We start from the raw sequence: 12872 nt of genomic DNA on the forward strand, positions 1-12872 counted from the left end.
TGTTAACGTATCTAGTGCAGGTTGCTGGCCATGACCATGTCTTTGAATAAAGTCCACACGTTAACTATGTCCTGTGCAAAGAGGTATTGCCTTTTGCCTGTTATAAATTACCTTCCAGTTATCCTCACTGGAAGACCTGCACACCTAGTGCTGCATATGCAGGGACAACCCAGAACAGCTTCCAAAGAAACCATGCAAACTTAGAAAAAAAGGAATGTCCTTTATCAATTTGAAAAGAGGTCCTTCCTTTCAAAGGAAATTCACTGGGTGACTTAGGGCCAGTTGCTCTCGGCCCAACCTACCTCACAGGGTTGTTGTAGGGGGACTTGAAGGACAGAGGACTATTTTATGCCTTTTTGAGCTCCTGGGAAAAGGCAGAATATAAATCTCACAAACAAGTAAATAAAGGATGTGTACAGCCCTACTATACATACTTTTGTACATATAAATATAATGCACAGCTATCACAGGCAGCTGTGAGAATTGTGCAATGGGCAGAAAAGAAAATTAAATTTATTTTTCTGACAGAAATCATGACATTACCATAATCACGCCACATCTGTGTACATACACATGCGCACACACTCTGGCTGCTTATCGTCAAAGGGAAGTCTCTACTGAGGCAAAGTGAGGCTTCCTTTCTGCAAAATGCATCTGTAGGTGCTTCTGGACTGTCGCAATTGCTGCTTTAAACTTCCATTGGCCTTTTCCTCCATGATGTGATCAGTGGCCTTCCTCCCCCTCCATCCCCACCTCCATGACATCACCCCAGAATAAGTGTCCATGGTCTGGGAAGGAGAATTCTCCCATTAACCACCATCCTATCCTGGGATTTTTACCATCTACAATTCCCTGAGATGAACTGTCAGAGCACGGAGAGGGAATTAGAAAGAACACCAAATGAAGTGCAGTGAAAAAGCAGCCTGCTCTCTATGGCTCAGCTATCTGCTGGTCCCTTGGCATCTGAATGGCAGGAACCCGGGGCCAGCGGGAAGTGAGGGTCCTTCCCCCAGGCCAGAATCGCGCAATCAGAGGGAAATGGCAAGGAGGCCTCTCCCACAGCAGGTGAACCAGCCCTTACCAATTTAGCCACATGAAAAAGATGCTTGGTGCATAAAATTGGGGCTCTGGTATCTCTCTCTTTGCTTTCACCTGGCTTGCATCTCAGAAACGCTTCCTGGCCCTGCTGAGACCCTGATTGAGTGCTCACTGAGATCAAGGATAATGTTTCAGCCCACGTCAAATGGCTTTTGATCAAGGCTCAGGTTGGCAGTGGAAATTGCTGCTAATTTCCCTTTGTGTAAGCGCACTTGGGACAGGTCTCTTCTCCTTTGCTGATCCAGAAGGCGGTGTGCGGCCCAAAGAGCTGAGTGGTGTCACATACTTGGTATTTATGGCAGATAGAGTTGAGAATTTTCTTTATATCTCTCCTATAATGTTATTTTGAGCCGTTCCCAGAGATCTGAGAGGATAGCTACTCCTATGCCAGCCCCTTATTTCACGCCCATTCATTTTTCTCACTTTGCAGCTTTCAACTCAGCAAGTGCTATTCAGGGGGGAAAAGACTTATCGATTATAGAGCAAAGTTACTTTCACCATCTGAGCCTCTCTGGTCGGTCTGTGCGGGGGGAGATTTTTATTCACTTTATAGAATAAGATATATGTTGTTTGCAATGTTTAGCCTCACACTTTTTGCAAACACCATTGGCTTCGTGTATTCCAGAGTGGCCTCTTACTTTCTCTTCTGTCCTTTTGACCTACTTCCTTTTGCTGGGATGATATGAAAACACATGGTGTGATCTCTGTGTGATGTTCAAAACATCACACCCTTTTATTTGGATTTTTTTTTAAAGCATCCATCTGTTTCCATTTTTTTCTTACTCTTCATCATCTACTTTATTTGACCAATGCATGCAGAAAGCAGAGGACAGTTTTAAAAAGCTCCTTTGGTTGAATTATTGAATTGAATGTGAAATTGAATTGCATACCCATGGTCTGTCATGTCAGTCCTGAGCAAAGGGCACATTTACTTCCTTGCTTGGGGGATTTTCCATCTCTTTCTGAATGACTTTTTTACTTTTTATCTCCACCTGTCCTTCAAAAGAAAGTTCCCCCAAATGGCTTCTTAATAAAGGATAAATGCATCTACAGAATTAAGTGAATAATAGACTCTGCAACATCCCAAGTCAAAAATCGAAATGATATACTTCTAAATCACAAAACAATAACATATATAGGAGCACATTAAAAGGTATTTCATACTCTATAATGTGGACTTCTGACATGCCCCACTGCTAGAGTGCATGTCTTGTACATGGAGACACATAAATTCAACCCTTAATATCAACGTTTAAAAGAGATCAAGTAGCACTGTTAAAAAAGAGCTCTTGCCTGTGATTTTTAAGAGTATCTGCAGTTAGCAGAGACAAGACTTTGTGAGAAGAAACATCGATCTGATTTAATATATGAAAGGACAATTAATTATCAGGTGTCATAATATATGAAACCATACAAAGCTTGATTATCGTTTATTTTATATTTTGCCTAGCATCTTTCTTAGGATAGTCACAAATAAATCTGTGTGGGATTCATTGAAGTTTCCTGGAATGGATTTATAAATTCAGCCTTTTTCAATGAATCCACAATAGCATGAAAACACTCACTTGTTGATCGTTAATTAGTTGTGTTCTCACTTTCCTTCCATATATTTAATAACCACACGATTAGAAAGTTAAGGCTTATGTGTTAGCCCTGCCCAACATCTGGGCATGACACAAACAGTGGAAAGCGGGCTCTTGCATATGGATTAGGCCCTTCCAAGCAATCTGGAAAACACTCCACACATAGTCTTTTTCACCACTTTTGCTGATAACACAGGTGTCAAGGTGGAGCCCCAGTATGAAATCCCATCATGTAGTCACCTGTAAGGAAGAGATGAACCCAGGAGTTATTTTAATTTGATATCATTATAAGAATGTGCTAGACTGGTAAGAACTGTCTTCAGAGAGGTCACCTGGGTAGTGATTATGCCGCTGCTTCCTCTGCCTCCTCCTTTACAGGTGAGTGGGGCCAAGAAAAATATTTACCTGGTGGAAGTCATAATGCTGTGCCATCAATAAGCAGAAGCCCCTTTAATCCCTGGGACCAGAGCACTGGGCATGTGGTGTCAGGGAGGTCAGGGCTGACTGCTGACCCAACAAAGTCAGAGAGGAACTTTTATCAGTCAAGAGGGAGCCATGAGCTGTTTATGTGTAGTGGAGCTACCCTGAAAGGGAGGCAAAATATATTGTGTTTGGTACATCTTGATTAATAGCTCAGCGTAAGAAGTGGCAGAGCACCAGTCTAGAATGATCTCTTCCTAACCCCACTGATTCTTGACCACAGATGACCACATGGCCTGATGGACTGTTTTTTTTTTTTTGCCTGTGTTTGTAGAAATCCAGATAGGACTTTTTGAATGTATTGGGGAAGCTGGCACGTCTCTTTCCTTCTCTGTGAGGACTAATCCAGTTTTCTTCTGTCACGCTTTCTTCCCACAGGCTATAGGAGCAAGGGCAATTTAGAAAGCGGTGGGAAAAAAGGGGGGCCGGGAAGAAAACCAGCAACCCTCAGTCACCTTAGAAAATGAACATCTTACCCTCCTGAAGCTTAAATAGCAGCAGGAAATCAGGAGAAAATAACTCTTTCTGGGTTGTCAGCTTTTATCAAGGCACTCATCTGCACAGTAGGAGAAAAAGAAAGGGTGGGGGGGACAGGAAGAATTCACCTTAAACAGATTTTATCACTAGGCAGTGTTGTATAGACCAATGACAGAATAAATAAATAAATAACAGTATGACGGCTCCTATTTTTATTTAATGTCAAGGAGTCAGCTAGAAAGATGGGTTCTTTCCAGTCCGGGTAGTATCTTCAATCACCAGAGGAAACTTAAAAGAAACAAACTGCCTGGTCATTTCTGATAAAAAAAAAATGAAGAGAAATGCTTTACTTATATATTAATAAGTTTGTTTCCACAGCATCTGTTTAGTATTCAAACTATGCGTCAGGGATCTTGAGTGTTTTGAATGCAAATCTGAATTCTGCCATTCTTGACTACATGCTTAAAATTAGTGATGAAAACCCACTTGCTAATATTATAAGTGGTTATATTAGGGAGAGCAGAACAAAGTTAAAGTTAGATTGAAATACATTGTAAGGTCAAATGTGTGAGGGTTTTTCTTTTTTGAACAAAAACGAAATGCTGGAGTTTCTTTCATTATACACTTTCTGGCAAGTATATAAAGGCAGAGGTAGATAACGTTTTGATGACCAAGGGCTGCATTTATTCTTGGGTGTTGAGGGGGAATGCCCATCAACTTTGATGCAAAAAGCTCAAGTCTGTGTCATACAATTTTATCTCGTAATTTGATTGGGAAAAACAGTTGTTTCTGTACTGAACAGCCTTATCTGTACATTAATATGTCTGCCAGAGACCCTTTTTTAAAGGGTTTTCTTGGAAGCTTGGGGGGGGCAATCCCCTAATGGTGGACTGCCCTTCCTTTGTAGGAATCTTCTTCTGCAAACTTTCTTGCCCAAGGCTAAAGCATTTCTCTTTGCCTGGGCATATTAACACAGTGCATATACATATTTTTCAAGACTTCATGGTTTTAGTCGATGTTCTGTTGTCAGATTGTATTTTTGTTATTTATAGAAGCATTTTATATTGCTTCCTTGCATAACAAGAACCCCCAACCTGTATGTATTTATATTTGTGACTTGCCTGTGTGTCTGTGTAATATATATGCATCAAATAATTAATTGTGGGGCAGACACCAATGTTGCAGTGAGGACCTTACAGTCAAAAGAATCAGAGCAAACTCAGAATAACACAGAACAGAAAGCTTTTGTTGCCCACATAAATAACATCAGGGAGGGGGCAGGTCTCTGGGTGAGAATTTCATAATCAGGCTGCTAGTACAGAAAAGGCCCTGTCTTATATTGCCACCTCAATTCTTTTCTATTGATTGGACATATTTTCATGTGGTAGTTATGATGATCATATATTCATGTGATGGATTAGACACTACTGCGGAAGAAGATGAAGAGCAGTGTAAAATGGTGCTTTAAATAATGCAGTAAAAGTGATGTAACAGATCATTTGGGGAAAGGGGTATCTGTGAAATCTGAATACCTGATAAATCCCAAGTAATTTCTGTTGTTTGCATGATTATATAATTGATGTTTTTAGGTCATTTGTGTGTCAAATTCTGTCATTTGCAGATTGCATAATGGCACAAATTATGTAAATGGGCATAAATGGAGTAAAAATGTCATTTGCATAATTGCACAAATGATATAATTGACACAAATGATGTAAATTGCCTCAGTTGTCTAAATGGCTTCAGAAACAATGGACTTTGTCCACTGTTGGGAGGTGAAGTCCAAAGTAACATCTTAACTGTTTCAACATATTCAAAATCTGCTGAATATACATACAGAGAAAGGAAGTTTACTGTAAATCAAATGCAGGTAAATAGGTTCAGAGCCCAAGTTGAGCTATAACAGGCATCACTTTGACAGAGCAGCATCTTGTTCCTCTGTTGTAGCTAAAGATGCCACCATGCTTGCCCCATGGTTTTTGCAACTAGAAGCCTCAGGACCAGATCTGGCCCCTGAATATGGTTGGATCTGAGATCAGATCCAATCCAAAAGCAAGGGATTCCTCTTCTGGATCAGAGGGGGAATGGCTTTTTTTCATTGCCACAAACTCACCAAGTGATGGTCTTGCTGTACAGTATCTTTTTTGCACCCCCCTCTTAGGCTTTTGACTGGAATTAAGAAGATGCTTTACAGTTACAGTGTCTGTGCATCATGGTCAAGTTTGGTAACCCTATGAAAATGAACCATGTGCAGGGGACTATAATCCATTTCTGTTATCATAATTTTTAAAAATAAAAGTGATCAGATCACAAATGCTTCTGATCTAAGAATATCATCCTAAAGAAAACTGTGTCTTTTCTTTTTGTGTGGCTGCAATTTATATATGGATACACATATTTCCTTTGATAAAAGAGAGAAAAACATTGCAAAGAAAGAAAGGTTCCAAAATTATTTTGCGACTGGTCCAGGATTGGCCACAGTCCCTGTTGAGCTCACAGCAACTATTAGCAAGTAAGGCCCAATAGTATTTTGTTGTGTTCCAAGAATCCCCAGCCTTGGGGGCTGATGGCACATTTGGACTTTGGAGACAATGTTGTGGATGCTTTGACCAAATGGCTCCCATGGTGGCCATGGCTATTTCTCAGCTGTACTGGTGAGACTATAAGAAAAACAGCTTCTCGAAGAAGCCAGAGGGGGGTATTTGGCTCCAAAATACAAAATCCTTTTTTGAACCCACAATTCAGTATAGAAGGCCAAGTGATTTAGGCTCAGAAACCAATCACCACCAGGAAACAGAGTGGAAGGCAGAATGGGATTTGAGACCGAGGTGCCAAATCACATCTTTGTTCTCATAGTGCACAACAACAAACCAATTTCAGAGAAGGCAGACTGGTGATTAAAGTTGAGCCAAATTAAATGTGCATGTTAATCAGAAAAGAACACTGAAGTCCAGCTATATTTTTGGAAGCAAAGTTGTGGGCAAGTAATGGAAATATTTTTAAAAGTATTTAAAATTAAGGATATTTTTTAAATATTTTAAAAATTAAGGATATTTTTTTTAAAAAATATATAATTTTTTTTTAAAATCAGATATAGCACTGTTGATGGGCCCTACATTAGGGATTCTGGTTCAACTCTGTTGGAACTGCCCCCCTGCTGATAGTTAATGTAACAGTTTAGCTAAAACTACAGAGGACACATTTGTTTGATTGTTTGTTTTACATCCTATCATTATAAGCCATCACAGTCTGACCAATTCTGGGCAGTATACGTGAGCAAACCAAAATGAAGTATATCTCAAAAATTAAAACAATACAGTAGAAAACCACAAAATAAATAATAGATGGACATGTTGCAAATGCCCCATGGGCTTTCCCCTAATTTTAGAAGCAAACACAACATCTGACTCTGGAGCCACTTCTCCTCCTTTCTTTAGTCTAAAATTGCTGAGGGCATCTTGAAAGAGAAAATAGCCAAAGAGAAAATGGGTAAGCATCACCTTAACGCTCAGGATGGATACTCTGTTAAAGATGGCAGTATCACAGCTATAAGTAGGAGTGTGTGTAGGAGCCAGGAGAAACCCACATGCAGCACCATGGTGCATGTAATTTCATTATTTTTTGCCTCTGTGCTGCTCTAGTCCAAATGGCTCCAAGTGGCTTGCCAGCATCACCCATCCTTTTGCAGCATTAGAAGGTCCAGAGCAGCTTCCACTAAGTGTAAAACAAAGCTACCAGCATCTTGATGGAATGTGCACAACGGACCAGGGGAGATTTCCATCATCATCCACCAAATGCTCAGTCTACTCTGCTTCTGTATGTAGCATTTCTCTATGTGTCAGCCCTTCGAGGTATGCCGGGTCAGGAAACAGATTCCACGAGGAATCTTTTGTACTCTTTTGCAGGGTATAATGACCTAATTTTGAAAGCCTCTCTGCCCTCTCTTATACCCAGAAGAATCAAGGCAGGGTATTCTGAGTTTCTTTCTCACTCACTCTCCACCTCCTTTTCAACATTAAGCTGATGTTTTGTTCTTCAAGGCTGTCTCCATACACCTCTGCACTATGTGATTGGTAACTTTTGAAAGCCAGAGTTCCCAGCTGTATACACAGTTTCCTAAACCCACATAACTCAAACCCTGAAAATTAGGATTATGCAGAGATCTGAATCCAAAGGGCAAAATGTGATTCATACCATGCATGGCCATACATATAGCACCTATCAGTCTTTTCCTAGACTTGCTTATAGGTGCTTCGGGAAAGCCCACACGCACTCTAAATCTTTTTTGCCTTTCAGATCTGGATCTCTGCATAGCCCACTCCATTCAACACCCAGAGGCCCAAGCTGGACATGGAAAGTGGCTGTTGTCATTTCTGTTTACAAAGCTTGCTGTACCCCCAAGGATGGATATTGATGATGATTTTGTGCCCTTTTGAAAGGAGTGAGCATTTTTTCTTGACTTCTGTCTTTCTCTCATAGGCAGTGAAGGTTCGGGAGAAACCATTCAAAAGGAAACATCCACCTGTGACATTTGTCAGTTTGGGGCAGAGTGCGATGAAGATGCAGAGGACGTTTGGTACAGAAACATACTTATGTATTTATTTGGTTTGGAAAACATGATTTCTCTGAATGTGACTTTCCTAGCAGATCCCCCTCAAAAGGCAATTTGGAGGAACAAAATAAAATATGCTTTTCCTGCTGTATTAAGGCCAATGAGGTATTGGACTTAAAAGTATGCATTCTTTTTTGTGTGTATACTTTCTAAGATGACTAGCCACTCAATGTCGTTTGGAGCCAGGCAGACTCTAAATTTAGATAAACAGACTTACAGACAGATAGGAAATATTTAAAAATGGGAGAAATGCTGCTTTGGGAATTTATCTCAAAAATAACATTAACGAAGAAAAAAGGCACTAGGATTTGATGCTAGCCTCTTCCACAATGAGAATATTATATGGCATGAAATTCATAAACTTTTACTTAAAATACATATATCTGAAGTTAGAATGGGGATATTAATTATGCCATTGGTTGATTATGTGCCATCACCTTGTTTTCCACTCCTAGCGACCACATAGATGGATTTTCTCCACCACTGTTAAGTGACAGCTTGCATGTGTTAAAACGGCGATCAAGCCGAACATTCATGTAGTCATGAAGATGTTGGAAGAGCAGTGAGGAGACACAAGTTCAAATTCACCCTCAGCTGTGGAAACCTACTGGGTGAATTTGGATCAATTGCTGTCTCTCAGGCCAGCCCCAGTGTTGCTGTTGTAGGGAGCAATTGGAGAATTGTCATAATCTTGAATTCTTGGAAGAAAGGCAGGATATAAATCTAACAAACAAATATGTAAATAAGAATCTTTTCAAAGACAACGCATTTCAGTGGAATGAGTTTGGTGATAATGGAAAACAGTGTAGAAGAATTGGATATACTGTATGCAGGAGGATCAGCAGCATAGCATGTATATTTCCCAGTGTGTATATTGAAGATCTAGGATATGGACATAAACTGCTACTCATTCAACACACAGAATATACCCCATGCACATACTGGCTGAATTTTCATAACCTGCTTAAGCAGGTCAGTCAAAGACTTCGTGGCTGCTTTTGCACCAAAGGCTCCAGTTGGTTGTTTTCACTTTGATGACTTAGAGCAGGGTTCCCCAAAGTGGTCAGCAGTGACCCCCAAGGGTCAATGGGACTATCCAAGGGTCGATAAATGGGTGGGTATCAAAGGGGGGTGAGTAAATATCTTGGGGTTAATAGGTGGTTGATAAATAATGGAAGGTCTGTTGGGGTCAGTTAATCTTTTGGGGTCTCTGTAGAGCTCCACACTAGTCCCTAGTCCTGAAGATGAGGTGGCTAGTGGCAAGAGAGTGTTCCCCGGGTTTGGATGGTCAGCCACCAGTGAGAGTGGCCTTGAGTTGTCCTTATTATTGCTGTTCATAGTACTATTAGTTAAAGTAGTATTTATTAAATTATAAATGTTTGGGGGTTGATGAACAATCTGACACTTCATGAAGGGGTCAATAAGCTTAAGAGTTTGGAGACCCCCTGACTTAGACTGTTGTGTAAATCCTGTCCTTATGATAAGTGTAGGACTCTGTGTATGGTAGATACCAAGGAAATGGGTTAAATCCCTAACCAAGTTCCACAAACCCAATCAATAGCTGCATTGGGGAGGTCAAAATGGGCAAGATGGCAGATGGAGCATCATAATGCAAGCTCCACCCCTTTGGGATGTTTGTGCATGACATGCATACAAAAGAAGTAGGACTTACATCATAATGGTCTTTCTGTCCTCTTTCCAATGTTGACACTCCCATCCGCTGTGGAAGCCACTGCCAGCCAATCATTTCTACATCAACTGACCAAGGAAACCATTGAGTTTCTATATTCAGCCATACCTGGAGGTACCAGGAATTGAACCTTGGGCCTTCTGCATGTCAAGCAGATGCTTTGCCATCAGGTTACAGCACCTCTGCGTCAGGGAGCGCTCAGATGGTTTTTCAACAAAGCCTGGTTCTCAATCTATTTATCAAATGATACTGCATCGTTCTTTGGGTTTCTTTCCATTGGGGAGGCACAAAAATAAAACAAAACAAAAACAAAACAAAAAATGTTTTGTGACCTGTCTGATAATTGATGACAGTCCTTCTGTTTTCATAATCATGCACAGACAGCAAAAGCAGTAGAATTATCCAGCCCCAAGTGAGTCATAAGTCATGCGGGCCTTGTCTTCAGGCTCTTCAACTGAGCATTTTTCTACCTTACCATCCATAGTCTCTGCAAGCCAAAATCAGAAAGGTTCACTGTTATTAACTGCTCTTGTACAACCACTAATCAAAACTCAATCAAAGAAAAGTACCATTTTTGATACAATATATCTTCAGCTTGAGATTCAGTGGGAGGACATTCCAAGATGAACAATATTTAATTAAAGCAAATATTTACTTAAATTACATTAAACAATGAAAAACATCAGATACTGAAAAACAGTGGTCATCTTCAAGACAGATGAGAATTAAATATAACAAAACTGATATTCAATATCAGAGAAATGTCCCAGTTTCCCCTGTGGAAGGACATAAATATTAACTTAAAAAATAATGGTTTTTGTTTTTAATTTTCATTTTTGAGGGAGCACCTATGGGCACTTTCAAAATTTGTCAGTAAAATTCAAGGTTTATTCTTTTAAAAATTCTTTTTCAGTCAGCTTACTGTATTTTCTTCTAACATCTTGATGATTTCTGATCCTACGCCTTTGCAATGTATTAGGCTTTTAAGAGCCATGTGATAACTGTGGGAAACAAAGTGCTATACCTTTATTGACAAGTTATCTTTCCTGTAGGGAGAACTCTTAACAATGTGATCTTGTATATATTCATTACTCAGAAAAAAGTTCCATTGAGTTTAATAGGACTTACAACCCTCAAAACAGGAATGAAAGTGCAACTTAACAGCCTCTCCTCTCCAGCAAGTGTGATACAGGGAAGACAAGCTTCTAGGGAAGATGCTGTATGGTTATATTTATAGACAAAAAATCAAATGTTGAAGTCAAAGCAAAGTGATTGTGTAGTGCTTGCTCAAACATCATTTTGAGGTATGTCCACAATGATGTTTGTATGTCCACAATGATCACTTTTCCAGCAGATATTTCTGACTTGGGAATGAATGCCAGTTTTTAATTTGTGATGGAAACTCACCAAGTGATTTTGGGCTTGTCACTCATTCTCAGCCCAACCTACCTCTTTTAGCTCCTGGATAACAACAGTACTGTAACAACAGAAACAACACCTTTGGAAACAAGGAGAAAATATCTCTAGTCTATTCTATGTGCCAGCTATGCTTTAAATGTATTTCAGAGCTTGGAGTTGCACAAGGCACCCTTCCCGTCATGTAATGTAATCTGTTAAACAGGGAGATACTTAATACCGGGGAGTGGGGTGGGGGCAGGAGGAGGCCTTAGTGTTGGAGGCAGTGATGCAGAAGAGCCAGGGCTGCACTGTGGATAGGGCTAGATTTTCCATGTTTCCAGGTTTTGGGGGGTTAAGGGGTTAAGGGGTTCCTTGCCTTTTTAAATCTGTTAAGTATTTTGGGGACTTCTACACCAATCCCCATGCATTTCCCATCTCATTATGGCATGAACAGTTAACTTCCCTTACTATCAGTGACAATGTCACCCTTGAAGTAAGAGGTCACAGGTATGTTCAGATTACAAAGATGTTGTTATCTATGGCCAGAGGTAGGCCATAAATCTTTTTCAAACTAGCAACTTTTATGGATTTATATGAAAATCTGGATTGTCATTCCATGTGTCATAACTCTAGAAGAGGGTCCATGGTTGAAACTTGATAACTTATGATCTAGATTAGATCTTGAACAACAACACTTGGTCTAAAATGTAGCAGGCCATCATTGGGTTTAGCATCAACCCAGCATGACAACCTAAAGCAGGGATATTACTATTGTACTGCAAGCATATGGAATAGCAATATTGCCAAAGTAAACTGGACATGTCACTAGAAGGAAAAATAACAAAAATTACTTAGTTACTTTGGTCATGTCATGAGATCAACATCGTTGGAGAAAGACGTTATGCTTGGAACGGTCAGTGGCAAAAGACAATGAGGACGCCAAAGAATGCGCTGGTTGGATGTAATCAAAGCAGACACAGGCCAAAATATAAAGCAACTGAAAGAAGCTGTACAAGACCGGAAATCATGGAGACAGCTTGCTTATGGAATTGCCAAGGGTCAGATATGACTGAATGGATAATTCGATTCAACTCGACCTCTCCACCAGACATTTTTGAGCTTCATATGAATATAAATGTGTGGCTAAGAAGCTCTGCCATCTTAAATCAAAATACATTCATTCATTCATTCATTCATTTGCATCCTGTTGCCTATATTTCCTAGCTGGTGAAAGGTGGACAACAGTATGTTAGCTTGCAGGATAGTCTCTAGATTAAAGATCCTACCTTGCATTAGATAGCACAAGCATGGTTGGGGCAAGATTGGACTTTGGTTGTGCTTGTGGCATGCTGAGCAAAATGTGCCAAAATTAACTAGGTACTGTTTTTACTGTTAGCAGGATGTACTGCAAGTGGCACAGGTATAACTAAAGCTTGGTTACCCAATCTATGCTTTTTGTCTCTTGCTCAAAGGGATTCTGTGAAAAACTTGATTGATCAAAGCCATAATGGGCAGCAGAGGTTATCATCTATGG

The 12872-nt window shown here is 40.1% G+C and overlaps 1 protein-coding gene across 1 annotated transcript in view; it reads left to right on the top strand.

The window, feature by feature from the left end:
- TMEFF2 (transmembrane protein with EGF like and two follistatin like domains 2) overlaps positions 1–12872 on the top strand; it is a 249334-nt gene that overhangs the window by 149563 nt on the left and 86899 nt on the right. Inside the window, exon 5 of the mRNA XM_063318050.1 lies at positions 8118–8214. Coding sequence (XP_063174120.1) covers positions 8118–8214 — 97 coding nt within the window. The remainder of the gene's footprint in view (positions 1–8117; positions 8215–12872) is intronic.

Source organism: Candoia aspera, chromosome 1 (assembly GCF_035149785.1).
Source record: "Candoia aspera isolate rCanAsp1 chromosome 1, rCanAsp1.hap2, whole genome shotgun sequence".
Classification (NCBI taxonomy): domain Eukaryota; kingdom Metazoa; phylum Chordata; class Lepidosauria; order Squamata; family Boidae; genus Candoia; species Candoia aspera.